This window comes from Perna viridis, chromosome 13, assembly GCF_037379345.1.
Source record: "Perna viridis isolate PV_CMFRI_1.1 ecotype Kerala chromosome 13, ASM3737934v1, whole genome shotgun sequence".
NCBI lineage: Eukaryota > Metazoa > Mollusca > Bivalvia > Mytilida > Mytilidae > Perna > Perna viridis.
In genome coordinates, this window is record NC_142457.1 from 5,193,279 (window position 1) to 5,219,286 (window position 26,008).

The following is a 26,008-nucleotide window of genomic DNA, read 5'->3' on the forward strand; positions in this document are numbered from 1 at the left end:
ACTGATTTAAAATACATTTATTTATATATATATATAGCGAAAGCTATATTTTTATATAGCCTAGCTGGCCGAGTGGTCTAGGGCGCTGTACTTTGTGCAGGCGGTGTTGCTATAGATGTCACAGCGGTTCGAGTCCCGCGGGGGATCGACAAAAATTTTGCTTTGCAAATTTGACAGTTCTAACATCGTTGGGAATTCGTCATACCCCTCTATACTTACATTATCTTTCCTGTATCAATTTGATCCGATGGAGCAGTGTAGCGAATAGAGTCGTCATATTCTGTGAATTATATATATATTTATATTCTTCCTTTTTAAAATGCACTTTTTGTCACCAAACGACCATTTGAATTCATATGAACAGAGACTGTCTTAATTGATATTTTGCTTTATTGTGCCTTGTTATATTATTAGGTTTATAACAAACTATAGGAATTTTCAACAACACGTACGAAAAATGTGTCGTGGAGGAGATTTGAAAGTAACTTTTGCTCTTGATACAAAACTAATGGTGAAGACACTTGGTACTATCATGTTCATTTTGCGAGTCATTATTCTTGATATCATTGATGGCATCTTAATACACTTGATTGGAGCATCCTGATAGAATTTTAAGATTCAAGAATCGTTCATTTTACAGAAAACTTGATTTGCATCTGCGCATGTAGTGACTTCAGCAGGAATCGAACGACACCGTTCATTCAAAGTAACTATGAGGTCAGAAATACGCCAGTGTCTCTCGCCTTGAAAGAACACCTTATCCCACCCTATCTAAGTGCTTGTTGTTTGTTTTGTATTCTCTGATTTTTCTATTGATTCCATAAACAGTAGCCGTTATCATGAACTCGTGGCTCGTTATGGTGTATCCATCAGCACCATGAAAACTGATTTATTCAACGGGTCATAGTTTTCCTTCCCTCGTTTGTCTACCCCGGACTTGACTTTTTATGAGCAACTCGGCGGGTGTTTCTAGAAAAGCAGAGGACGCTTACCCTACCGGTGCACCTGGTCCATGCTCCCCGTTTTTAGTGGAGTCCGAATTGCTCATTTACTTTTGTTACTTTGTATGTATGATTTTAGTTACTTTATATTCTTTGTTGTGTAAGTCTGTTTTCCATGTCTGGTCTTTGTTCCTGGATTACATTCTTTTGATTACCGCTGTAACCTTGGTTCCCTTGATTACTCTTATGCATACATACAGGTAGAAAAGAAACGGAAGAGCAATGAGGAAAATCATAAAACCAATAGCAAATTTTATACAGCTGCAGGTGTCTGATTTTAAGCAAAGATATTACAACAAACCGACAATTAATATCTTTAATTGTTGATAAAATGTCCATAGCAACAAATATTGAGTATTTTTTACAACTATTTTACCGTGAATTATATATCAATTAAATCAAGCTTTAAGTACATGTAGTCTTATGTGAACAGATATGATGCTTTAAAAATTGACGAGCCTTTTTGTAAATATGTAATATTATCTATAAAATATATACACTTTACTTTTTTAAGTTCTTTTATCCAAACAGCATAGAAACAGAATGGATAATACAAATATAGAATTCGTAACTCGAAACGCCGTGGAAAATCGGTTAAAGTAACCCCACCCTACTCGGTTCTATATATAAAGGTTCTGAAATTGTTCAAGTCATTTGTTGGCAATAACTACGATATCACATTAGAGATGTTTTCCAGGTGGTTGAACACGTACAAAACGTTCCAGTTGTGGTTTACCTAATATCGTACAGATCTTGCGGCAAAGCATTTGGAATTTGTCTGCAACAAATGAAACTATCAGCACTTCAGCCACACCTTACTGTAGACAATATGTTTTTTCATACTTCAATCTAATAATTTAAAGGCACATTCAATCATGTTTTCCTCTTAACTTTTACTAGATGTGTGGTTTTTTTCTGCATATTTTTATGCGGTCCATAGTGTTGTATTTTATTTCTATGTGCAAACCTTCTGCTGACCACCATCTTTGCTGTACAACCATCACGATTATATTACATTGCAAACTACTACCCTGTTTTAATAAAGATGTAATAATGTTCCTAGTTAATTAAAAAATAAATGATTTGATTTGTAACACCGGTTTTGATTGGTCGGTTCAGCTTTGTCAAACGAGGTTATTTTATGCTCTAGTATTAATAAATTTGTGTTTCAATAATGGACCAATTATACGTCCGAAGTCTGCAACAATGGCCAAGGAAGACTGTTATGGCTGAAACAACGCCGAGGACAATTACAGTTTTCCAAGGGCCATTATCATTGACCGAGGACAAACAAATAGTATATTATGAAGAATAAAACACATTCACTAATACACTTATTAACAAATTTAAAAAATATGGGTTTTTTAAATTGCTGTTTTAGACCGGCGAGGACAACAATGCACAGTATGTTATTAAGATAACCAGGCAATGCATCCATAATGTAATCAACTGGTTAATAAAACCTGGCCTGGAACGATGAAGGTCAGCACTCTGCGATTTGAATTATTCCAAATAAAAATTATGCTTTGATTTCGAATCAAATAGTAATTTTTGGACAACCATTCATTACCAATGATAAAAATATAAAAAAATGTTTCTAATTTCTAAATATTTTTAATTTTTCTACCCTACTGGGGCACCTGGTCCATGCTCCCCGTTTTTAGTGGAGTCCGAGTTGCTCATTTGCTTTTGTTTCTTTGTATGTATTATTTTAGTTACCTATTGTTCTTTGTTGTATGTGTCTGTTTTCCATGATTGTTCTTTGTCTCTGGGTTGCTAACTTTTGATTTCCGCTGGAGCCTTGGTTCTCTTGGTTGCTCTTTGAACAGATTGTATACTCAAAAACATGGTTTACAGTCCTTATATACCATACATATTTTTCTGGATAAAGGGTAATAACAAAATGACTACTGTAGCCGAATTCGAGATGAAGGGCAAAATTGAAAGCTGTGTCAGTAGTCTCTTTAATTTCTTGTTCTGGTGGATACAAAACATTTTAGACATTTAGACATTACATTTACGTGTAATAATCATATGTTGTCTGATCCATATGATTATTATATTGAGAATATATCACTCAATGTAATGTTTATATATAATAATCATTTTATAACACCTTAATTATTGGCATTCTCACATATGACAATCGTATAGAAATGAAAAGATTGAATGATCATATTGTATATGTAATCGAGCGAGAATCAAGCAAATGAAAATCATTATATATTTGATTCATATGTTAACATATGTGTTTCTAGATACGCAGAGGACGCTAACCCTACCGGTGCACCTGGTCCATGCTCCCATTTTTAGTGGAGTCCGAGTTGCTCATTTACTTTTATTACTTTGTATGTATGATTTTAGTTACTTTATGTTCTTTGTTGTGTATGTATGTTTTCCATGTCTGGTCTTTGTCCCTGGATTACATTCTTTTGATTACCACTATAACCTTGGTTCCCTTGATTACTCTTCCATGTCTGGTCTTTGTCCCTGGATTACATTCTTTTGATTACCACTATAACCTTGGTTCCCTTGATTACTCTTTGATTACCATTATAACCTTGGTTCGTTTGATTACTCTTTAATATATGTTGCAATGAATTACACTTGTAGCGCAATTCGTCATCTAATTTCAACTTTTTTTGCACTGCAAAGGGTCTCGTAGACTTTGACCACCTGGATATTTTTAAGAATCTTATCTGCGGAGTTAGTGCATTTGTTCTAAATTACAGTATACACATTTCTTAACATTAATTCTTTCCATATTCAAAGATAAAGACCCTGGAAAAAGTGCAATGCTGTAATAAACACTACCTATTTTCAAACATTGCTTTCTTGTTTGATATGGTTGCACCAACAGAGATATCTCTTCTGAATATATGTCTAGTACATTTGAAAAATGTTTATTTTGGACAGATTTCCTCAGTATAAATATCAATAATTATCTAATTATAGTGAACAGTGCTTGGATCTGTTACTTGCCTAATGGGATAACGGGAATAATTACTTATTTATCTAAAAACACGAAATTTGCCCTAGTATAATATTACTTAATTTAGCTGTCTAACTAGGTTTTCTGAATGATGCACTTTAGGTGCTGTCTAAATAAAATGCGATGAATGTAATAAATATTGCAAATGCATTTCTATTAACTTGACATTGCTTATTGCTAATCAAGAAGATTTATTGCAAAGCCAAAGAAAATCAGATATGGAAAAACAAGGCAACTTACAAAAGCCAAAGAAAAAAAGAAGAGAAACTGAATGTAAATAAACAATGTCTTGTCTCAGGTATAACGAATCATAACGGTCAGGTAAGCGCCCTCTACTTTAGTGAATAGTGCTTTACATGTGTCGGGAAACTTCATTATTTTTGCTAGATTATTGTGTTATGGCCGGTGCTGCTGAAGGATCAGGACATGTTTATTCCTCCGATTCACATGATCTCACTCCCGGTTTTTTGTGGGAGTTCATATTGCCAGTACTGAAATTTGTTTCGTTTTGTTTTGTTTTGTTCTGTTTTTTGTTTTGTTTGGTTTTGTATTATTGTTTTTGTTTTTTTTCTTTTTTGTGACGTCTTGTTTTCGTTTTCTTCAGCTTTTATGTGTAATCTATTTTATTCTATTCTGCTACATTGTGTATGTTTTTGTTTCATGTGTTTAGACCAACGATGGTTAGGGATTTTGACGTTTTATAATCATTCAGCTGTTGACCCTCCGCTATTTTTGTTGATATATAGTCATTTTTAGTAGATTTTTAAAACATATCTAATTGTTTTGGTCATCATTATACGATTGCGAAATGATAAATAAGATGTCTTGTTATGTAACAATATTTATTCTACCATGTTATATTCATTGTGTTTTAAGATGAAATAAATTTTGTCTACTTATTAGATTTTAACATTTATAAGACGTAAACGAGAAAGTACCTTATACATAAACATTCTAGTTTTGTATTGCAAAAGTTTCTAGTTGGTTTCCTTTCACTTTTAAACCGGACATTTTATGAGCAACTGAGTGGGTGTTTTTTTTGTTTTTTTTTTGTACGTGTTATATTTTTTTGTTTCATACTTTCGATCTGAAGTCTTAATGTTTTGCCTTTTTATGAAACAAAAGACCACGAAACACCTACTTCAGCAAATGACTTAGAATGTGTTCCTTTCATCGAAAAATAGTTTTTAACCTGTTTCTATTATTCTCTAAGCAGTCGTTTCGTCTTCCTAACATTAATGTATGGCAGCGGGTTTTTTTACAATTTCAATGTTCATTCATCATTTTCAACCAGTACTTGTTACACCCACTTTAGATAAATATATGTTCATTCTTTAAAACAGATTTTCTTGTTTATCAGACATACTAGTAAAAAAAACTGAGCTCATTTTACACATATGCATTCGTCTCTTTAAATAATATAAATGAAAATATAATAAATCTCTGTCTTAAAAATAATAATACTCAATCACTCATTTGACAAATCTAACAAAGGCTTCTCTATTAAAACCAAGATATTAATTCAGAATGTGTTGATTTAAGGTAAATGTATATATTTGTGATGCTTTATTAAAATGGAAATGATATTTTTGTATTTCCATATTGACTTGCTCAGGGAAAATAGTATGCAGTACATTTGTTTACAACCATATTTATTGCCTCTCTCATGGCCATTAACTACAATGGATTCGACCATCTTTTTTTAGGAGAAATAGAAATGATGTTGGTACCATATTTGGCTGTGTCATTTCATTCTTATCCATTTTCAGTGCCGGATTTTGCTCCCCTTTTCGATAGGTATGTTTTAAGTTTATGTATGTAATTTATTTTTATCTATACTTGATTCTATTGCTCCTGGCGAAACAAGTACGCCATACCAAAAATTTACATATTAACGCATGTATGAGTGGCAATTTATATTATACAGTTTTATTTGATAAAATACACTAAGACAGAAAACAAAACTAAAATGCAATGTAAAAAGCATACTCTTTTGATTGTAATAAAAGTTCATAAGTGATTCGTTTTATGATTGCGCCATCTGCCCTTTATACTAGATAGTACGATGTATAAAGAATGTTTTAGACAAAGATTGACTTTCACTTTTATGTTGATAAAGGATATAGAGGCAACTTTTTCGCAGTACCTTTATATAATGATGTTGTGGATCAAGCTGCCACCTGGCTTGTGGAGTGAATGTTACCTCGTCATTCATTGAAAACCCAAAGACCCATGGAAGGCCTTGAGCTTACATTTTCATCCCGGAGAAGTTGTTGTTGCTTTGATATATTCAACAAATCCATTCTTGTTATATTGAGTTATTTGTCGATGCAACAAATATGTGTTTCGGGTATAACATGCCAACTTAGTTTAGTAGTCTGATTTAAGTTTTCCTTTCATAGTTGGATACTCATTTTCTTGTTTTTCTTCTTTAAAAACAGATATCTATGATTTATCAGACATACTGGCCAAGAAATTAAAACTCTTTTTACACATATTCGTTGTTCTATTTAAATAATATAAATTAAAATATAATCTCTCTGTCACTCATTACACAAATCTTAACGAACACTACTCATCAAAACCAATATATTAATTCAGAATGTGGTGATTTAAGGTAAATATATATGTGAGATGCTTTATTACTCGATGGTCAAAGAATGTTTTATGTCGCTGGAGGATATGGAGGCAATTATTTCAATGTACCTGTGCATAATGTTGTTTTGGGGTCAGCTGCCGCCTGACCTGTGGTGTGAGGGTTACTTTGTCATTCATTGAAAACACAAAGAGACATGGATGGCCTTGGGCTGACATTTTTTTACCCCGGTGAAGTTGTTTTCTCTTTGGTATATATTCAACAAAGTTCTTTCTTTTATTTTTCCTTTTTTTTTTGTATATGTTCTTTGTTTTTTTCTGTTGCTTTTTAAGTATGGTGAATGTATCTATCACAGAACCATTTTTCAAAGAGTACCATGTTTTGTAGTGGTCGTGGGTCAGCCAAAGTAGGAAGTAAAAATTTCAGATTAAGGTGGAATTTCTAATACAGAGATGACCATATGAAAACCTCGAACTTAAAAACCCACAAACTAATGTACTTAAAAACAGCGAAAATTGATACCAAAGAAAGAAAAGAATACTTACAGTAGGCGTTTCTTCTTTTTCTGTGTTAGTACAATGAAGTACAGTAGATATGCGTGGATAAGCTTGACGTTCATGATGCTGTTTGTTACTTTTTTCATATAAAGTTTCGGTTATACGGAAAAAAATATATTGTTTTATTATTCAAAGGGGAATAAATCTAGTTTTATTTCTTAAAAATTCGTTTGGTTCCCCGTAAATGGCTATTTATAAGTTGTGAGCATGTTCTAATTTTTATTCACATTTAAGAATATCTTAATTTTAAATAAGAACGAAAACAAAGAAATCAACGAGGATAAATATTTAGTTTAGATAAACAGAACATGGAATTATCATTGTTTATTACCTTAATTACAAGTACAGTTCTAAGGAACAATTATTAAATATACAGAATATTCCCTGTATTTTACTTTCCATTTCTTTCCAAACGTCTTTCTTTTCTTTTCCCAAATATTAATTTATCTATTTCCGTCAGTTTTTTTTTTTTTTTTTTTTTTTTTTTTTTTATTTGTTTTGAGGTCACATGTTCTCATAGATTCGATTTTCATTTATTTTTAGTTGGCTGTCTTTTTAAAAGAAATTAAGGAAAAACCCCTTGGACGCTAAAATCCAACTAGGCCTAGGTGCGCATAGTCAATGATTACCATATGATTCTCATATGTTAATTTTGGATATACAATTTACATTGTAGAGTTAAGAAGGTGTCCAGGCAATTATTTTTTAATCACCCAATTAATATTACAAATGTATCCTTTTTCAAAGTTGAATGTTGATATTGGAATAACTGCAATGATAAAAGAGAAATAAATTACATAGAAAGCACTGAAATGCATTGAAAAAGGGAGATAACTTTATTTAAGCAAAAACAACCTGTACTATTTTTGACATACAGATGGTATGTACTAACCATTGGAACAAAAACAGTTAAATGAAATTAACTGTGTGCCACTCATATCGAAGGGTCTGCTTGATGTATACATGGTCAGATTCTTAAGTGTTAAAAGGCCAAATTAAAAAAAAATATTCATGTTCAGACAAAATCACTCAAATATAGGCACATAGTGTTTGGTCAATTGAAGGCTAATGGACAGTTGGTTCGTCTTAGAAGTGTAAGAGGATGCAAAAAAGCGAGATAAAGGAAAAGTGAGTTTCTCCTTTTCATGATGAAATTTCAATGTATTTTATAAAATTCATACCTTGTATAATTGCATTTCTGCATTAAATTTTTAATCAGATTTCAAGGAAAGACATGTAGTTTTCTCACCATCTTTCACCAAATGCCTGATTGTCACAGAGTATTTAATGCAATTAAGAGTAAAAGCAGTCTGGAATTGTTACTACTTATAAATATGGTTCTGCAGTTCATATCTCACTTCATACGAAGCTTCCGTAGTACAATAGAGTACAACTAGAAATGTCTAGAAGATGTCAGTTAAATTCTGACCGGAAGTAATTTTATGAATTGTATTAAAATTTTTCACTTTTAAATAATTTATTTAAATGTAGGGAGAATATAATTTAATGTTTGTTCATTGAAATCTTTTAACGAATGTCAAAGTTCAAGGACAAATCAAGTAAGTGAGGCATACAACAACTATAATTTCAATGAGTTTAAACACCATTGTAACGTTGGTGCCAAGATGGGATAAGAGGCAATAAATACCCAATGCAACTATGTCTATTTTTTATATGTCTATCTTAGAAATATTATAACAATGTCAACTTTTAAAAAAATAAAAGCTCTCATGAGTGGAAATTCGTTCTAACGGCAATTAAATGAAATGGATACTCGGTTATTTATAAGAGTAAACGAGGGAACCAAGGTTATAGCGGTAATCAAAAGATTGTAATCCAGGAACCAGACATGGAAAATAGAAATACACAACAAAAAACATAAAGTAACTAAAATCATACATAAAAAGTAACAAAAGCAAATGAGTAATAAAAACTGGAAGCATGGACCAGGTACACCGATAGGGTAAGCGTCTTCTGCTTTTCTAAAAACACCCGTCTAGTTGCTCATAACAACGTCAAGTCCGGGGTAGACAAACGAGGAAAGGAAAACCATGACCCATTGAATAAATGAGTTCTCATGGTGCAGATGCATGTCTCAAATTAGAAACATTCAAATGCCATTTTCTAACATCACTTTTGATCAAAAACCTTGATCGTGAGACCTATGCATTTGCACATTTCCAAATCAATGTCTCTTCTTTTGACATTTCAATTACCAGTTTTTGAAAAGATCTGGCAGTGCACTAGGTTTCACAAACACGTTTGGGTTTCATAAACGTAGCTTTAAACTAACCTTTATTTTACATAAAACGTGGTTAAATTGAGGCTAGAAAAATAAGTCCATTGGCGATAAATGTCCTGATTATAAAATTGGAAGAATTTCCATTTGATATTATTTAATTTTCTAATTTATTTAAAAGTTCAACAGCTGTGAAAATTGTAAGAGTTTCATTACCATAATACATTGTTGTAGCCGTAACACAATGATGTTTCTATGTCTGGTGTTCCTTGCTGCCTCTGCGTTAGCTGAACTGAATGGTACGTATCATGGAATATCAATGAAACTTTCTTCTAAACGGTATGGTTTAGCTATATTTCCATTTCAAGTCAATGACGTTTCAACATTTAAACCAGTCAATGTATCATCGAGTAATAACAAAGTAAATAGCATCTCATTAGATTTAGACATTCCTTTCTAATTTGAGCGGCTGCAGTTTTGTATTTATGCATGTATTTTCATGGCAATATATGTGTTTATAAGACTGTAATATTTTGCAGGTTTCATTTAATTTTTTATGTTATTTACATCAAATCTTTGTATTGTTTAATAATTGTTTTATAGCATGAATGTGAAAAAATGACAAAAAAATGTAAATACTTAAAAACGTAAAAACAATATTGTAGTCAAAGCCAAATGTGCCACATATGATAATCATATGGTGCTCGGTTCATATGATAATCATATGGTAATTTTGACTTAAAAAACATATGACAATCATATGTTTGTGAAAAACATATGATTATCATATGATTATCATGCAATAATCATATGTATACCAAAACATATCATTATCATATGGTACTCGATTTATATGATAATCATATGATGCAAACCATATGATTCTCGTGTGTGGCACATTTGCCTGTGTAGCTTCATTGAAAATCCATCAACATCTGCATGAATTTATTCGGATTGAACTGCAACTCAAAGCAAACTCTTTTGGTATTGCTTTACAAATTCAAAATATTTATATATATTTGCTCTTAAAACAACGCTAACAAAACTCATAAAAGTTATATATACGTTGTTTAATTTTGAATTAGACAGCATATGTTACGAAGGATATTCATGCCCTGGGAAAGGGCAAGAGTTTGACTCCGACGCAGTGATCGATTATTTTCGAGATGAAACAGGGAGCCAGTGGAAAATGAAAGTTCATTCTGACTATTTTGACCAATTCTGCCCGTAAGTTGATACATGCTTTTATTAGAGGATTCTGAAGAGTTATTGAGAAAGTATTAGACATAAGAACTGTTTACAATTCCCATTTGTTTGTAAATTCACATTAAGAAATTCTGACTATACTGATACTGAGGCATGACAGCCTGTCTGCGATATGTTAGATAATGATATTTAAAAAGTCAATTAACTGGTTTGGTTAATGAAGTAATTTTTTATACGAACCGGTTCATCAGCGACCGAGCGGTCCAGGGTTCGATCCTCGCTTGCGGCGGTAAAATTTTGTGAGTCAAATTTTCTCCCGTTACAATATGTTAGTTTATTGATAGCACTGATATTCAACTATTGTATTATGGCTTCAGCAGTGAACAGTGCAAAACATAGAAAATGCATGAACGAATAACGGACGGTAAAAGTAACAATATACGTTAAGGAAAACGATTATCATAGCATGAAGAATCAAACAAAAGCCGCAGCAACTTCCTATACTAAGGTATGCTATGGAATAAATCAGTTATATAGATAGAAACCCATCCACGAATTTACTTTGCAAATTCCATCCGACAAAACTATTCGCAACTGTTTTCATTCATAAACTTTTCAAATGTACTCTTTGACTGTGAGACCAGTTAATGTGTTATGGTCTACGAAAGTAATCTCAATTTTGCGTACCAAGTTTGAGAAAATAATTGATAGCAATCATTCAATCGTTCGTGTTCCATATTCTGATTATACGGTTTTTTTTTAGTTTCTATGCCCGATACAAGGAATGCACGAAACAGTATGAACCTTACTGTGACAAGAGATCAAAAGCAATTTTTCTTACGATTCGGTCTACTTATGAAATGATATGCATAAATCACAAATCAGGTTTGTTATCATTTTATTGATCTCTCAATTCGCTATGTTATTGTTTTCTAGTTTCTATCTTTTTATTGTTATTTTCATTGTCTGGTTGATTAGTCAGGTTTTCGTTTTCCCCTTGTAAAAAAAGACCGACAACCTATAGATTTGGACTCCCTATTTTTCCCCATATTTAGTGTAGTTTTTGTTTTATCTTTTGACTGGTGATACGTTTTTATATATATATATATTTCCAATTTAAAGTATATAGTTGATATGATATAGTATATTACATAATAATATTGTACTTCTGCTTACAAACGGTTTAACTGTACATATTTTACTAGACATAGAATCATTAATTGAGCCGTGTTTCAATGACCTGATTTACCAAGGGCAGCTGGTTGACATTTGTTATACAACATGGGCAGAACAGATGATGACAGAAACTGACGAAGATGGAGATTCTTGTCGGTAAGTGAGTAAGGAACATAGAAATTGTTGTTAGTAAGCGAATGAGGAAGATAGAGATTTTAATTTTGTCGGTAAGTGAGTTAAGAACATATTGATCCTTGTCGGAAGATAACTTAGGTTTTTGTCGCAAGTTGAGTTGGGAACATGGAGACTCTTGTCGGTAATTGAGTCAGGAATATAGAGATTTTTGTCGGTAATTGACTTGGAAATATAGAGAGTATTGTCGGTAGGTGCGTTTAAAATAGCGATTCTTGTCAGTAAGTAAATGTTTTTAAATCAAATGGCTCATAAATGTCGGTTACTTAATAAGGACAACAAAAAAAGTTTCGACTACAGGGAAATAAGAAAAAAAAACATTGTTTTATCCGTTAGAAATCAATCATTGTATATACGGACTAGATATAATTAGTAATAGTAGGCTGAAACGAACTTTCCAAATGGTTAAAATGCGGCTTTTCTGATATTTTCTTACAAAGCACATTTTTTATATGTGAATGGTGAAAGAACAATACCCAAGTCCAAATGATATAAACACTGTAATTAAAAAAAACAAATCTTTTCAGAATTGTGAATGACTGGACCAATTGTACACTGCATGTCCTGGCGAAGTGTAATCCAATGAAGGCACATATATTCGCAGATGTCGTTGAAACTGCAAAGCCATATATATGCCAAATACAGATAAAAAACTAATGGCAGTGAACCAAATCTGCAATCATAAAATTAGATGTATTTTCACAGAAGAATCGCATAATTGGCGAATTAAAATACTATAAATTGGAGTCATTGTCCTGTTGTTTTAGTGGTTTGTTTCGTGTTGGATTTATTTTTTATACATTTTACTGCCAGTCAATGGACAAATTTTACCACAAATATTTATTTATATTCCAAATGTTTTGATATTCTATTGTGTAGTTGTCTGTCGTGTATGTAACAAATGGAAACATGCCTACTCCATCGAATTATTCTCTGGTGACGAATTACCATCACTAGATCATACAAATTCAATTCTTCATGAATGTTTTTAGCAGATTTCTAATAGGGCTTCTACAGAAAAAATAGAGGGAACAAGTAGCCAAAACTTTATTTTGATCTTCATGATATCTTCAGTTAGTTTCATCTCATACCGGATTTACGAGCCGTTTAACTTTACACTTTATAACCATAATGATACAGTGTCTATAATATACTTGTCAATTAGACCTGAAGAGCTAGGTCTTACGACCATCAGAGGGTGTTTCTAATGTTGGATGGAGAAACATTTTTTTTTCTTCAAATTTCTTTTGAATCTAAGAGATATACTTTGATTTGGTCGCAAAGAATGGGAGCACATAATATTTCCAATTATAATATAAAGCTAAATTTGAACAATTTTAAGAAAACTTCAATGATAAAAAAAGTTTAATCAGAGAGAGTAACCAATGGAACCAAGGTTATAGCGGTAATCAAAAGAGTGTACCGGTAGGGTAAGCGTCCTCTGCGTTTCTAGAAACACCCACCGAGTTGCTCATAAAAAGTCAAGTCCGGGGTAGACAAACGAGGAATGGAAAACCATGACCCGTTGAATAAATCAGTTTTCATGGTGCTGATGGATACACCATAACGATCCACGAGTTCATGATGACGACCATAAAACTTCTGCAGTGACGACTTCAATCTTGTAGCAACATAACCCTGTTCCAGAAGCCTATTTATTAGAGTTCTAGGCATGGAAATTGCATATTAAGTGGATGATTGTGAAACAGTATGATATTCATCTATAAACAATTAAAAACATTTTCAAAGAAATAGATGTATTAAATTTAAGGTTTAATCAGAACCTAGAAAAATTAGGTTCATAACAGTCTAAAGAATCATGAATTTTTTTTATTTTGTAAACAAAATAAAATCAGAAGCATAAAAACACATATCTAATCCATGTTTGTTTAAGAAAATGAGTTATATGTCCTAAAACATAGGTTAATAAGTAGCTTTTAGAATACATATAGGGTATGTAATTCTCGTCACATGACTCCGTGATTTTATGAGAATGGGCCCTCGTCTACATTAAAATGCATGGTGAATCATTAACACATCAATGGGTTCAATATTAAAAGCTTTTTGTTTTCTTTTTTGGTTAAAAAATACTGACAAAAAATGACAAATATCTAGTTCTACATAATAAAAATGTTCAACAAAGCATAAAATGGAAGATTTTGCATTTTGGATTTTTTTATTTTAAACTTCACTTACAATCATCTCGTTTGTTTGCCCTTTTAATCAAATTCTGAGACATTTCCATAGGAAATATATTAAATGTATAAGGGTCACGGAAATGCTGGAATTTTTAATCGACAACATACTTGTCCAGTGTGGTGGACGGGTTTTTCATCAAACGGTCGGCATTCAAATGGAAACAAATTGTGCTCCTTTATTTGCTGACCTATTCCTTCACTCGTATTAGGCTGACTTTATAGCTGATCTTATCCAAAAGAAAGAATATCGTTTAGCTAGAACCTTTTATCTCAGTTTCCACTATATAGATGACGTATTATATTTAAACAATCCTAAATTTTGGGATTTGATACATCGCATCTATCCCAAAGACCTTGAGATAAAGGATACTATAGACACTGTGAGGTCAGCCTCATATCTTGACCTACACTTAAAAATCGATGGTAAGGAAAACTAATGACCAAACCTTACGGCAAACATGATGACTTTTCATTTCCTTTCATCTGTGGCAACATTTCTTCAGCACCTGCGTATGGAGTCTTCATATCACAACTCATACGTTATGCCAGAGCTTGCCGAAACTACGCAGACTTTTTGTATCGCGCTAGAACTCTAACAAATATGCTTCTGGAACAGGGTTATGTTGCTACAAGATTGAAGTCATCACTACAGACATTTTATGGACGCCATCATGAACTCGTGGATTGTTACAGTGTGATCATGAAAACTGATTTGTTAAACGTGTTCTAGTTCCCTTTCCTTTTTCGACTACCTCGGACTAAACTTTTTTTATGAGCAACTCGGTGGGTTTCTAGAAAAGCAGAGGACGCTGACTCTACCGGTGCACCTGGCCCATTCTCCCAGTTTTTAGTGGAGTCCGACTTGTTCATTTGCTTTTGTTACTTTGTATGTATTATTTTAGTTACTTTATGTTCTTTGCAGTTTATGTCTGTTTTCCATGTCTGGTCTTTGTCCCTGGATTACATTCTTTTGATTACCGCTAGAACCTTGGTTCCCTTGATTACTCTTTGCAAATAACTTTTTTTCTTTCAACTACATTCAAATGTCAGCATTGTTTTAAAATCATCAGTTCGTGATGTTTTATTCTATTATGACATTAGCTGGAAGGGATAGGAATCAATTGGTAATTTCGAATAATAATCTAGATAAGACTAAAGAGGTTGATTTGCCATTGTGAAATGTCAAAAGAATAGTTCACACATATTTCGAGTCAACCAATTAATGTTAACCACGGATAATATCGGCAGAAAATACCGAAGCGTCAGTTCTTCAAAATCCAAAAACAGCTCATGAAACAGACGGTCAACATTTACAATTCAGGGAAATTAAAAAAGGATGAACCATAAAAACAGACGATAGGGAAAACAGTACGTCACATGAAATCAGTGGCTCAGGAAGGTTACGTATGCCCTGCTCCAAAAAGGCATCCGACATATTGCAAGTGAGTATAATCCTGCAATAATCTAGCAACACAATTGCAGTGTCGCGGAACGTGTCAAACAAATATTGACATTAGGGCATAATTATTCATGTTTTATCAAGTATCATGTTGTAAGCGTAGAAATTGGAAATAGTGGGGAAATATACGAAATTGACAAAATTAGATGCAAGTAACGAAATATCACCATAAAACACACGCCAGTATCAAAACGTTCAATTAATGGGATATTTTTATATAGCATTCCTTCAAGGTTTAAGGAATCAGTTATTGCTTGATTTTAGCAATTATTTTTAATACAGTATTTTAAGAGTAAGTTTAAAATCATGGTCATAGTTACTGTATTAGCAGATCTCATTCAAAAGATATATCAGCACTTGGCAAGATTATTTACCCCAGTGTCCGCTTCATAGGTGACGTTCTCTTATTAATTAATGCACTATTTTTTTTTTCACTTTATATATCGGATGTACCCTAAAGAAGATGTGGCAAATGACATGATAAACACTGAGAGTTTTGTCTAGACCTAGTACATGAGTTAACGGTGGAAAATTATAAAAAAAAAATAATTCCTTACGATAAACCAAGTTAAATTACTTATTTAAAATAGACCCTTTTGTGCTAACGGAGGGGGTAGTCGATGAGCATAGGTAGAGCTTGCTCAAAATACACTTCCGCGAGGAAAATTATTTTGTTCTATCCAAGATTTACCTCGCGGAAGTGTATATTGAGCATGCTCTACCTATGCTCACCACAAAAGGTTCTATTCGTGTAAAATGTAAAAAAAAAACTATGATGACTCCTTTCCGTACGTTTGAGGAGTTATCAAAAATTATATAGATAGCGGTGATTTACCGAATGTTCCCAGTGTAATTTTCTTTTTCGATTATTCACACTGTGAAATAAATTCGGTAATTTCACTCTCGCGCTTTCTCCCGCCAAAACGTCACAACACGAATATTAATCCGCCGTTCACAAAATTTAATTAATGTTGAAAATAACAATGAATAATGCAGGAAATCTACATAATAAAAAGGATAATCAATTGGTTATCATGAATAACCGAAGTATGATCACTCGTGCCAAGAACGCATCAAGACTCGTGTGCGCGGAACAAGTTTCGTACACTCGTTAAATCTAGGCGTCCTTCGTCACTCGTGATCATAGTCTGGTTATTCACTCTTTCCAATTGATTATCCTTTTAATCTTTTCATGGAATAATACTTGCAATTTTAGCATTATTTTTATTGGTAACACTACATATATCGATGAACTATGTAATGTGCACATATTTTTCCTATGTCGTTATAAATCATGAATTATATATATAGTGATCTGGGGCGCTGGACTTTGTGCAGGCGTTGTTGCCATAGCGGTACGAGTTAAAGTCCCGCGGAGGGAACGACCAAAAATGTACATCGCAAATTTGACAGTTCTAACATCGTTGGGAATTTTTCAGATTCTTCTATAAGTTTACATTGTCTTCCCTGTATCAATTTGATCCGATATAGAATCGTCTGAGACGTTTAGATAGATAGATAGATAGATAGATAGATAGATAGATAGATAGATAGATAGATAGATAGATAGATATGGACCTCGGTCCCCGGTCAATATAATCTGAACCGGTCCATATGTACCGTATTCATCCTCGGTCAATATAATCGAACTGCTGCATATATAACGTATTGACTTCATTAAACGTTCATAATTGATAAATATTCAACAACTCTTTATGAATCTATTTTATTTTTTTAAAGACAGCGTATTATTGTCCTTATGTATTCGTTTGATTTTTTCTATACTTTATAGTATATGATTTATTATATTATGATATTATGATTTTCGGGTTCTACAGATTTTGTTTGCTTGCTTGCTGTTTTATTTACATCCTATCAACGGTCGATTTGACTTAGTTTTCCGAAAAGAGAAAGAATGATTTGTTAACGTCAAATATTTGAATGTTTCAGACACTGTCTGTCATCAAGGGCATCAATGTCCACGAAACACAAGAATCAACAAGAAATTGTTCGATGTATTACCAGGAGATGTCAATTATTTAGTTAGGATTTATGTTTACGCTGATTTTCTTGACAACCTTTGTCCGTAAGTTTATCTTATGCTAAAACTCTTATTAAGAATATATTTTAATATGAATTAGTGAGCATTTAAGTCTTTAGTAGCGAGCGCCGCGAAGCGGTGTGAGGTCTACGGTTATTACGCGTACTTTCTAAATTTCCCTTAAGGTTCCCCAATATACTAACGAAAAAAACGTCATGTCCCGGAAGTAAAAAAAGTGACTGTCCTTACGGAGAAAATTCATCATTTCCTTCAATCAAACAAATAAAAAATAAATAGGTTAAGATTATGTTTCAGTAAAAAAGAAATTCATCTTATCATTATAGTTTTCAAGTCTTTTTCTAATTTCTTTTACTTATTTAAAGAAGTGAATGTTATGACTTGTGTTTTTAAAAACTTCGGGAAACACGTGGATGTACGAAAGTGTATCTCAGCTGTTACACTGATGCTAATGTAAAGAACCTAACTCGCCTTGGAAAAAAATATAACTCCGATTATATTATCCAAATCGAGGCATAGCTTTTCTGAGATAGGAAAGACAATCATTTTCTTGTTTGGAATTGGCAGCTGTCGTCTGAATTTTTGTTTACGTCAAATGATATGTGTAAAATTTTCCCACCATCCGTGGCGAAATGTAATATTTCCGGTCTTTTGTTCATGTACTGATTGTTCTGACATGCCAAAACTGAAATGGATATTGCTAGAGATGCCCTTAAGGGATAAAAATGTAAAGTATTGCAAGGTGCTATAAAGTTATTGACCATTTTTGAGAACGAGGGGAAAGGGATATGGGTTTTTTTTTGGCGGGGAATTGTTCAAGTTATTCAATTATTGAAAAGAAACTCCCCCATTAATTAAAAAGACAGATTTTAAAATAGAAATATTGACTTTGCTTGCTGCTTAAATACAAATGAAATTATTGCACTTGCGAAGCAAACATTTTCAACTGGGTCGCCTCCTCTTTGTAATGTACATTATTATTTTTACGAGTCTCGTACAGACGGTACATATATGGTAAAGCTCACGGTGCTCGCTGATTTAGGCAATGCCTACCCCATATTAAAGGCTATCTGTAAGGGATGGTTGAATATGCCCTATAACTTCAATTTTTCTTCCAACCTATCCACTTCTGATGTCAGAAAACATTGAAGGTATATAATTAGAACGAGTAACAAACAAATAATCCAGAGATAAAAACTAGATCACGAAAACAGGCGAGGCACTTCATTTAACAGAATACATACAGAAATTAAAGAATAGGTCATCGGTTGATTTAACTCCACTAAAAACTAGGAGCATGGACTAAGAGCACCGGCAGGGTAAACGTCCTCATCTTTTCTAGAAATACTGTTGATTTAATAAAAGAAGGTGAACAAAAAATTTTATGAACTTGTATTTATAGTTATTATGCAAGTTACATTGACTGTACCAAACAGTATGCACCTTACTGCGAAAGCTATTTAGTCAGCTGCACAGCCTATTTACGAAATGGTTTGTGGCTCTCATAAATCCGGTTAGTTTTCGTTTTTGAAAGGATCTTTCTGTTTAGCATTCGAAGTATGTTTTTTTCCTGATTTAATTTTTGTTTAAATATTGTACAAGCAGTTCATAATAATCTTTCTTTTGTATTTGATGTGATAGATATAATATGACATAGTTCTAGTACATATTTGACATGTGTCAGTTTAATCGATTTGTTGTTGGTTCCCCTCGGTATCTCACATCAGATTATAAATCGCCATGCATTCTCATTTTTATGGTCATGGATAGGACAACATTATATACTCACTTGAATTTCAATTGACCGCAGACAGCACCTGGACTAGTCATAAGTTACTGAATAAGCTGGTGTTAACGTCCTCGACCATTTTTAATCTCTTACAGGCGATAATTAAAAACAGACGTTAGCTACATGTATTCGTTCGAATTACATTTGACCGAAACATAGACTGACCATCAGAAGACATGGCATTATACGCAGGTTATATTCTATTCCTACCACAACACTTGTTACTCCGGTAGTGGTATTAATTCAATGTGGATCCTGAAAAATTCGAAAGATCTTATGGAGACAATCAGTTCAAGACTATTATCTGAATATAATAGCATTAAAACCTATGATTTTTCAACACTGTATACTTCTTTTCCCCATACTCAGTTAAAATCCCTACTTAAAAACATTATACATCGTTGTTTTTCCAAAAAAGATGGTACACCTAGATACAAATATATAGTTCTTGGTAGAGATTCCTCATACTTTGTAAGAAATAATTCCAAATCATCTTCCAAATATACAGAGGAAGATGTTTACAAAATGCTAGAATTTTTAATCGACAACATATTTGTTAAGTGTGGTGGACGTGTTTTTCAACAAACAGTCGGCAGTCCAATGGAAACAAATTGTGCTCCTTTACTAGCTTACCTATTCCTTCACTCTTATGAGGCTGGCGTTATAGCTGATCTGATCAGAAAGAAAGAATATCGTTTGGCTAGATCCTTCAATCTCAGTTTCCGCTATATATATATGACGTATTATCTTTAAACAATCCTAATTTCGGGGATTTGATACATCGCATCTACCTAAAAGAACTTGAGATAAAGGATACTACAGACACTGTGAGGTCAGCCTCATATCTTGACCTACATTTAGAAATCGATGATAAAGGAAAACTACTGACCAAACTTTACGACAAACGTGATGACTTTTTATTCATAATTGTTAACTTTCCTTTCATCTGTGGCAACATCCCTTCGGCTCCTGCGTAAGGAGTGTTCATATCACAACTCATACGTTATGCCATAGCTTGCCGAAACCACGCAGACTTTTTGTATCGCGATAGAACTCTAACAAATAGGCTTCTGGAACAGGGTTATGTTGCTACAAGATTGAAGTCATCACTACTGACGTTTTATGGTCGTCATCATGAACTCGTGGATCGTTATGGTGTATACATCAGCACCATGAAAACTGATTTATTCAACGGGTCATAGTTTTCCTTTCCTTTCCTCGTTTGTCTACCCCGGACTTGACTTTATGAGCAACTCGGCGGGTGTTTCTAGAAAAGCAGAGGACGCTTACCCTACCGGTGCACCTGGTCCATGTTCCCAGTTTTTAGTGGAGTCCGAGTTGCTCATTTACTTTTGTTACTTTGTATGTATGATTTTAGTTACTTTATGTTTCTTGTTGTGTATGCTGTTTTCCATGTCTGGTCTTTGTCCCTGGATTACATTCTTTTGATTACCGCTATAACCTTGGTTCCCTTGATTACCCTTACTACTCATCTGACTTACATTCGACAGTAGACATTGACAAGTAAGGACATGATATGAATGAATATAGTTTATGCTGGTATTCATCTGACTAACCATTTGATCGTAAACAATGACAAGACAGGACATTATATATGAATGCAGACTATAGTGTCTGTGGTGTTTACTTATCTGACTCACATTGTACCGTAGACAATGACAAGAGAACATTCAGACTTAAGTCTATGTGTGTGTAATCACCTGACTTACATTCAATCGTTGACAATGATTAGACATGCAGGACCTTATACATGAATGCAGACTTTAGTCTATGGTGTGTATAAGTTGCTAAATGTACCGCAATGAACAAGGAAATATAGCGGAAATTGGAATAGTGAAATAGAGATATGATATTGGGTAAATGTCACTTTGTGATTTGTAACTTCTGTCTCATTTTCAATTGCGTCATATTTCTAAATTAAAACATATTTCATATATTTTAGTTGATGTGCTAATATCTTCAAATATGAATTTGATTTTTCATGCTATTTTTCTCAAGATATTGAAGCTGTTTTTGGGCCGTGTATAAATGACGACCTACCAGGGTGATTTGTTTGACTGTTACTACACATGGAAAGTTCGTGTGCAGATGGCAACAGATGAAGAAAGAAATTCTTGTGTGTATGTTTAATACTGGGGACAATATACATTTCATTGTGTAAACTTTTGTAAAAATGGGACCAAAAAAATAATTTTATCAGCAAAGAAAAAGTCATACTATTTAATGATGGACATGGAAACTTTGAAATATAGACAGTCCTTACACTCGTTTCTTAAACCTGAACAACAGTAACAGAAAACTTCAACTTTTGACTTACATGGTCTGTAGGTGTTCTTCATAGCAGTGATGCCGCTACTCAAACCAAACGAAAGGTCCAAGTACACTTTCAATTCAAAACTGCAAACATTGAAAAGAGCCTTTAGGGTAAATGTGTCTTTTTTTCGGATTACAGAAGAGATATTGTCCGTGTATATCGGTATATTTACAATTAAATAAAAGGTAAAAAGTGTTGTTTTTTTATATTGCAAAAACAATGATACAACTATTAGAACTGTTTTCAAAGTGAATTCTGTTCTGAGAAACAGATATATTTGCAGTTTATTAATCTATTTCAGTATTACGAATGACTGGATTGGCTGTACAGTGGATGTCCTGAATCAGTGCTATCCAGAAAAAGCAAATGTTGTTACAGATATAATTGAAGCGGCAAAGCCACACGTGTGCCAAATATAAAAACATACCTTAAAGATTGTTCAAGATGTAGACGTTGAATGAAGACTTATAAATCATTTTAAAAAATCTTGTCCATAAATGCTATAATTGATCCTATTTTTTAATTTATTTTCCCATGACTCTCTTACTTGAATGTGCTAATGACATTGTTATTTAATGATGTCTATTAACAAATTAACTTCATTAAATGAATTTTTCTACCGTTTATGACCTTCTTTATCTCTATTGAAGAGGGTAGACCTAGGGTAAGGGACACAACTCTTAAAAATCATTAGAACTTTTGTATTCACCAATTTTACATCAATCTCATTTAAGCATCAAAGTAACTTGGACTGATTTCATTCTGTTCAAATGAAAGCTTGAAAGGCTTTGGTGAAACTGAATATGATATAAACATATCACTGATTTCAAGAATTATGTCCCTTAACCTAGGTCTACCTCCATAAGAATTCATGTTTTTTTTTCATACTGCGAAAACAGAGAAATATATGAAAAATATGTTGAGGGATCAAACGTAAGACTATTGTACTTTTTAGATACATATGAGATGTAACCGAATTTATTGCACAGCGAATTAAGTTTTTACACAAGAAACATTCGATAAATTACTTCTAACCATGTAACAAGAAGGCTTAATAGCGTAAATTATTGAACAAACATGTCCCACTAGTGATTTAAAAACCAATAAAAATGGAAAAGGTTGGGAAAATAGTGGAAAATTGTTACAAAGTGAGTTTTGCTTCTGTATTGTTCGATCTAGTTTCAATATTTTAAAGGACACTAGTAGTATAAATTTGACATGTTTTTTTTTTATTTTGATTGTCTCCCTTTCTATGATAACCGTTGTTGTTGGTAGCTTTCTTTTATTTTACACATACCTAGAACGTTCAATTGAACATTCATTTTTTATTATGTGACGCAATCAACGACGTCATTACGTTGTCCTTTTATGAAAAAGAAAGCGCAAAAAATACTAAGTGTGTTTATTTTTTATATATAATGAAAAAGACGCAGATGGAATGGAAGATATGCGTTGACAAGACAATGACGAAAGCATCAAAACGACTTAAGACGATGTACAAATAATCTAAAAGTAAAAGAAAATTTACCATTGAAGTCCGGGGCTGAAATCTTGCTTCTTGCAACACAGCTGCCGTGCTTCTCGTAAAAAGTGAAAAAGGGGGGATGGAGGTCGTTCGTCATATACTTAAAAAGGAGACTCCAATTGAAATAATAACCTTAATCTATGGAAACCATGTCCTTTTTGTCAAGGAAGGCTATTTATGGTCTGAACTTGACTTAGAGATCGTCGGCAAACACGGTACCTCCAATAACCGAAAACAATATGGCGTCGGAAGGACAAGTGACTAATTTCAAAGTACTGACGCCATATTAATTATTACAGACTTTCGTTAGATATCTAGAAAGTGCTGGAATACTAATAAAAAACTTATTTGCAAGTGTGTTTAAATAACACATTTAGCAATTATACCACCCAAAAACGTGTTTTTTTTTAGGTTTTCGGATTTTCAATCTGTTTTTTCGGATAACACCGAGGTTTTTGGTTATTCGAGCAACCCGGTCAAACATTCACAAGAAGGTGTCGGAAGTTTTTAATGACGGAATTTTTTTACTTGCAATGTACACTCTTTGAGTTGTTAGTATATTGTTAATGTCTACCATTACAAGATGGGTCCTGTAGGTTTGAAAGTGTGAAGTTTTTGTCAATCTTACCAAGGAGTTAACTATAGACTACTATCATGACTGTAAAATTCTATTGCGAATGTCGGGAGCTTCTAATAACGGATTTTCGTTTTTTTTTCGTATAATTCTCATGTGTAAAATTGACAAAAATGGCAAATAATATCCTAGCACCCCCTTTTTCTTAAGAGACCCAAGCTGCCACCCCTCATTTTCAAAGTGTGTGGATCTGCCTCTGCCAGCTGGGTCCTGAAGGCTTGAGAAAGTGTTCTAGTGTTTGTAAATTACAGGTACTTTTGTGAACAATTTTGATAAAAAATATTTTTATATATGCTAAGAGTTTTCAAGTTGTTCTATATTTTGTACACATTGTACTGTTAAATACATGTAAATCCTATATATATCATGTGTGTTTAATTTGATCCCAGGAATTCAAAATGCAAGCAATGTGTACATGTATATGAATAAACATACACATGTACATGTAGCAAACAATATGAAGTATTTAAACTAGAAAATAAACACTTGAATCATGGAATTGTTAAATTAATATGATTTCGAAAGCAGAAATATAAACAATGCCTGTTTCAAAGGTAAGAATGAAAGGCAAAGTAATTAAAATTAGATCTTAATTGCTCCCCCTTTTTTCTATGTCGCATGAAGTCATGCGACAAAGGAAAAAGGGGGAGCATTTACAATCTAACCTGAATTAGATTGGGATGAAATGAAGCCATGTGGCATATTTAACACATTCAGCAGTTGATCTTTATCTATCAAAAAGAGGGATATCTAGTAAAAATTAGGTATTTATATGTAGCCAAACAAACTTTTAGAGTATAAAGAGTCCCTGCTTATGACATTACTGCTGAAAATTTTCCTAAATACGTTAAAAACGATTTGATTACATTTTTATTGTATTAGAAATTGCCCCATTCTCAAATTTCAATCATTATCATTGTGGCTGACCTGTGATTTAAATACCCCATATTACACCCCTAGACTTATATTGCATACCCTAAATCACAAGCCTAGACCTACAATCGCGTACCCTTAGACCTATATTGCATACTGTGCACATGTATATCACATCCCTAGACCTATATGGCATACTGTATATCACACCCCTAGACCTACATGTATATCGTATACCCTATATCACACCGCTGGATTTTTTCGCACCCTTAGTCATACATAATATACACATCATATACTGCATATCACTCTCCTAGACCTACATATATATGACATACCATATACCGCACCCTTAGACCTACCGGGTATATGACATACCATATACCGCACCCTTAGACCTACCGGGTATATGGCATACCATATACCGCACCCTTAGACCTACCAGGTATATGACATACCATATACCGCACCCTTAGACCTACCGGGTATATGGCATACCATATACCGCACCCTTAGACCTATATGACATACCATATACCGCACCCTTAGATCTACCGGGTATATGGCATACCATATATTACACCCCTAGACCTATATGGCATACCATATATCACATCTCTAGACCTACGTTGCATACCCTATATCACATCTCTAGATCTACGTTGCATACCCTATATCACACCCCTAGACCTATATTGCATACCTTATATCACAGCCTACACAGAACACACTTGAAGTATAATTAAAATATATGTTTTGATGAACATAACATACCAAAATCTGTATCTGACGCGGTATCAACCCTCGACCTACATCACCCCGCGACCAATAGCCCTAAGTGGGTTGACGTAGGAGTCTTGTGTTGATACCGCATGTGATACAGATTTTGGCATGTAATATTCAGAATGGAATGTGAATGTGTATTATATCAATATACATGGAAGTCATATTTGATTATCAATATGGTTCTTTTTTAGTTCATTGTCAAGATATACAGTTAGAATGCAGATCTTAAAGTTAGATACAGGATTTTCATGACACATGAAGGACACAAACAATTAGGTTAGAAATTCTATGTCCATGAAAGTGGATTGAAAATATGATGGATATCAAGGCACTCAAAAGTAGATCTTTCCTAAGAGCTGATTTTCAGGGACATTCATACATGTACAATGTA

The 26,008-nt window shown here is 33.3% G+C and overlaps 1 protein-coding gene and 2 long non-coding RNA genes across 6 annotated transcripts; 2 read left to right on the forward strand and 1 right to left on the reverse strand.

Moving 5' to 3' along the window:
* The first annotated feature begins 9,626 nt into the window (after positions 1-9,626).
* On the forward strand, positions 9,627-12,705 carry LOC148599344 (uncharacterized). Its single transcript, XM_088558088.1, has 5 exons — positions 9,627-9,684; positions 10,471-10,612; positions 11,355-11,476; positions 11,797-11,923; positions 12,487-12,705. Exons 1-5 carry the CDS (start codon positions 9,630-9,632, stop codon positions 12,614-12,616), a joined length of 576 nt encoding a protein of 191 aa, XP_088414214.1. The 5' UTR covers positions 9,627-9,629; the 3' UTR covers positions 12,617-12,705.
* Positions 12,312-23,639, reverse strand: LOC148599345 (uncharacterized). The gene is made up of 3 exons (XR_015917865.1): positions 23,328-23,639; positions 21,803-21,882; positions 12,312-12,632 (listed from the first exon to the last, which is right to left on the reverse strand). It is a non-coding gene; the product is annotated as an uncharacterized LOC148599345 (long non-coding RNA).
* Positions 15,099-22,409, forward strand: LOC148599346 (uncharacterized). 4 transcript variants are annotated; one of them, XR_015917863.1, is made up of 4 exons: positions 15,099-15,599; positions 17,567-17,702; positions 21,484-21,605; positions 22,101-22,409. It is a non-coding gene; the product is annotated as an uncharacterized LOC148599346 (long non-coding RNA). The 4 variants fall into 4 exon arrangements; XR_015917864.1 differs by lacking the exon at positions 15,099-15,599 and having other exon boundaries at positions 17,545-17,702; XR_015917861.1 differs by lacking the exons at positions 15,099-15,599; positions 17,567-17,702 and adding an exon at positions 21,186-21,258.
* Positions 23,640-26,008: the final 2,369 nt, after the last annotated feature.

Coding starts and splice junctions, on each gene's coding strand:
- LOC148599344 (XM_088558088.1), top strand. CDS start 9,630: ATGATGTTTCTATGTCTGGTGTTCCTTGCTGCCTCTGCGTTAGCTGAA. Junction 10,613..11,354: donor TATTTTGACCAATTCTGCCC/GTAAGTTGATAC, acceptor GTTTTTTTTTAG/TTTCTATGCCCGATACAAGG. Junction 11,477..11,796: donor ATGCATAAATCACAAATCAG/GTTTGTTATCAT, acceptor ATATTTTACTAG/ACATAGAATCATTAATTGAG.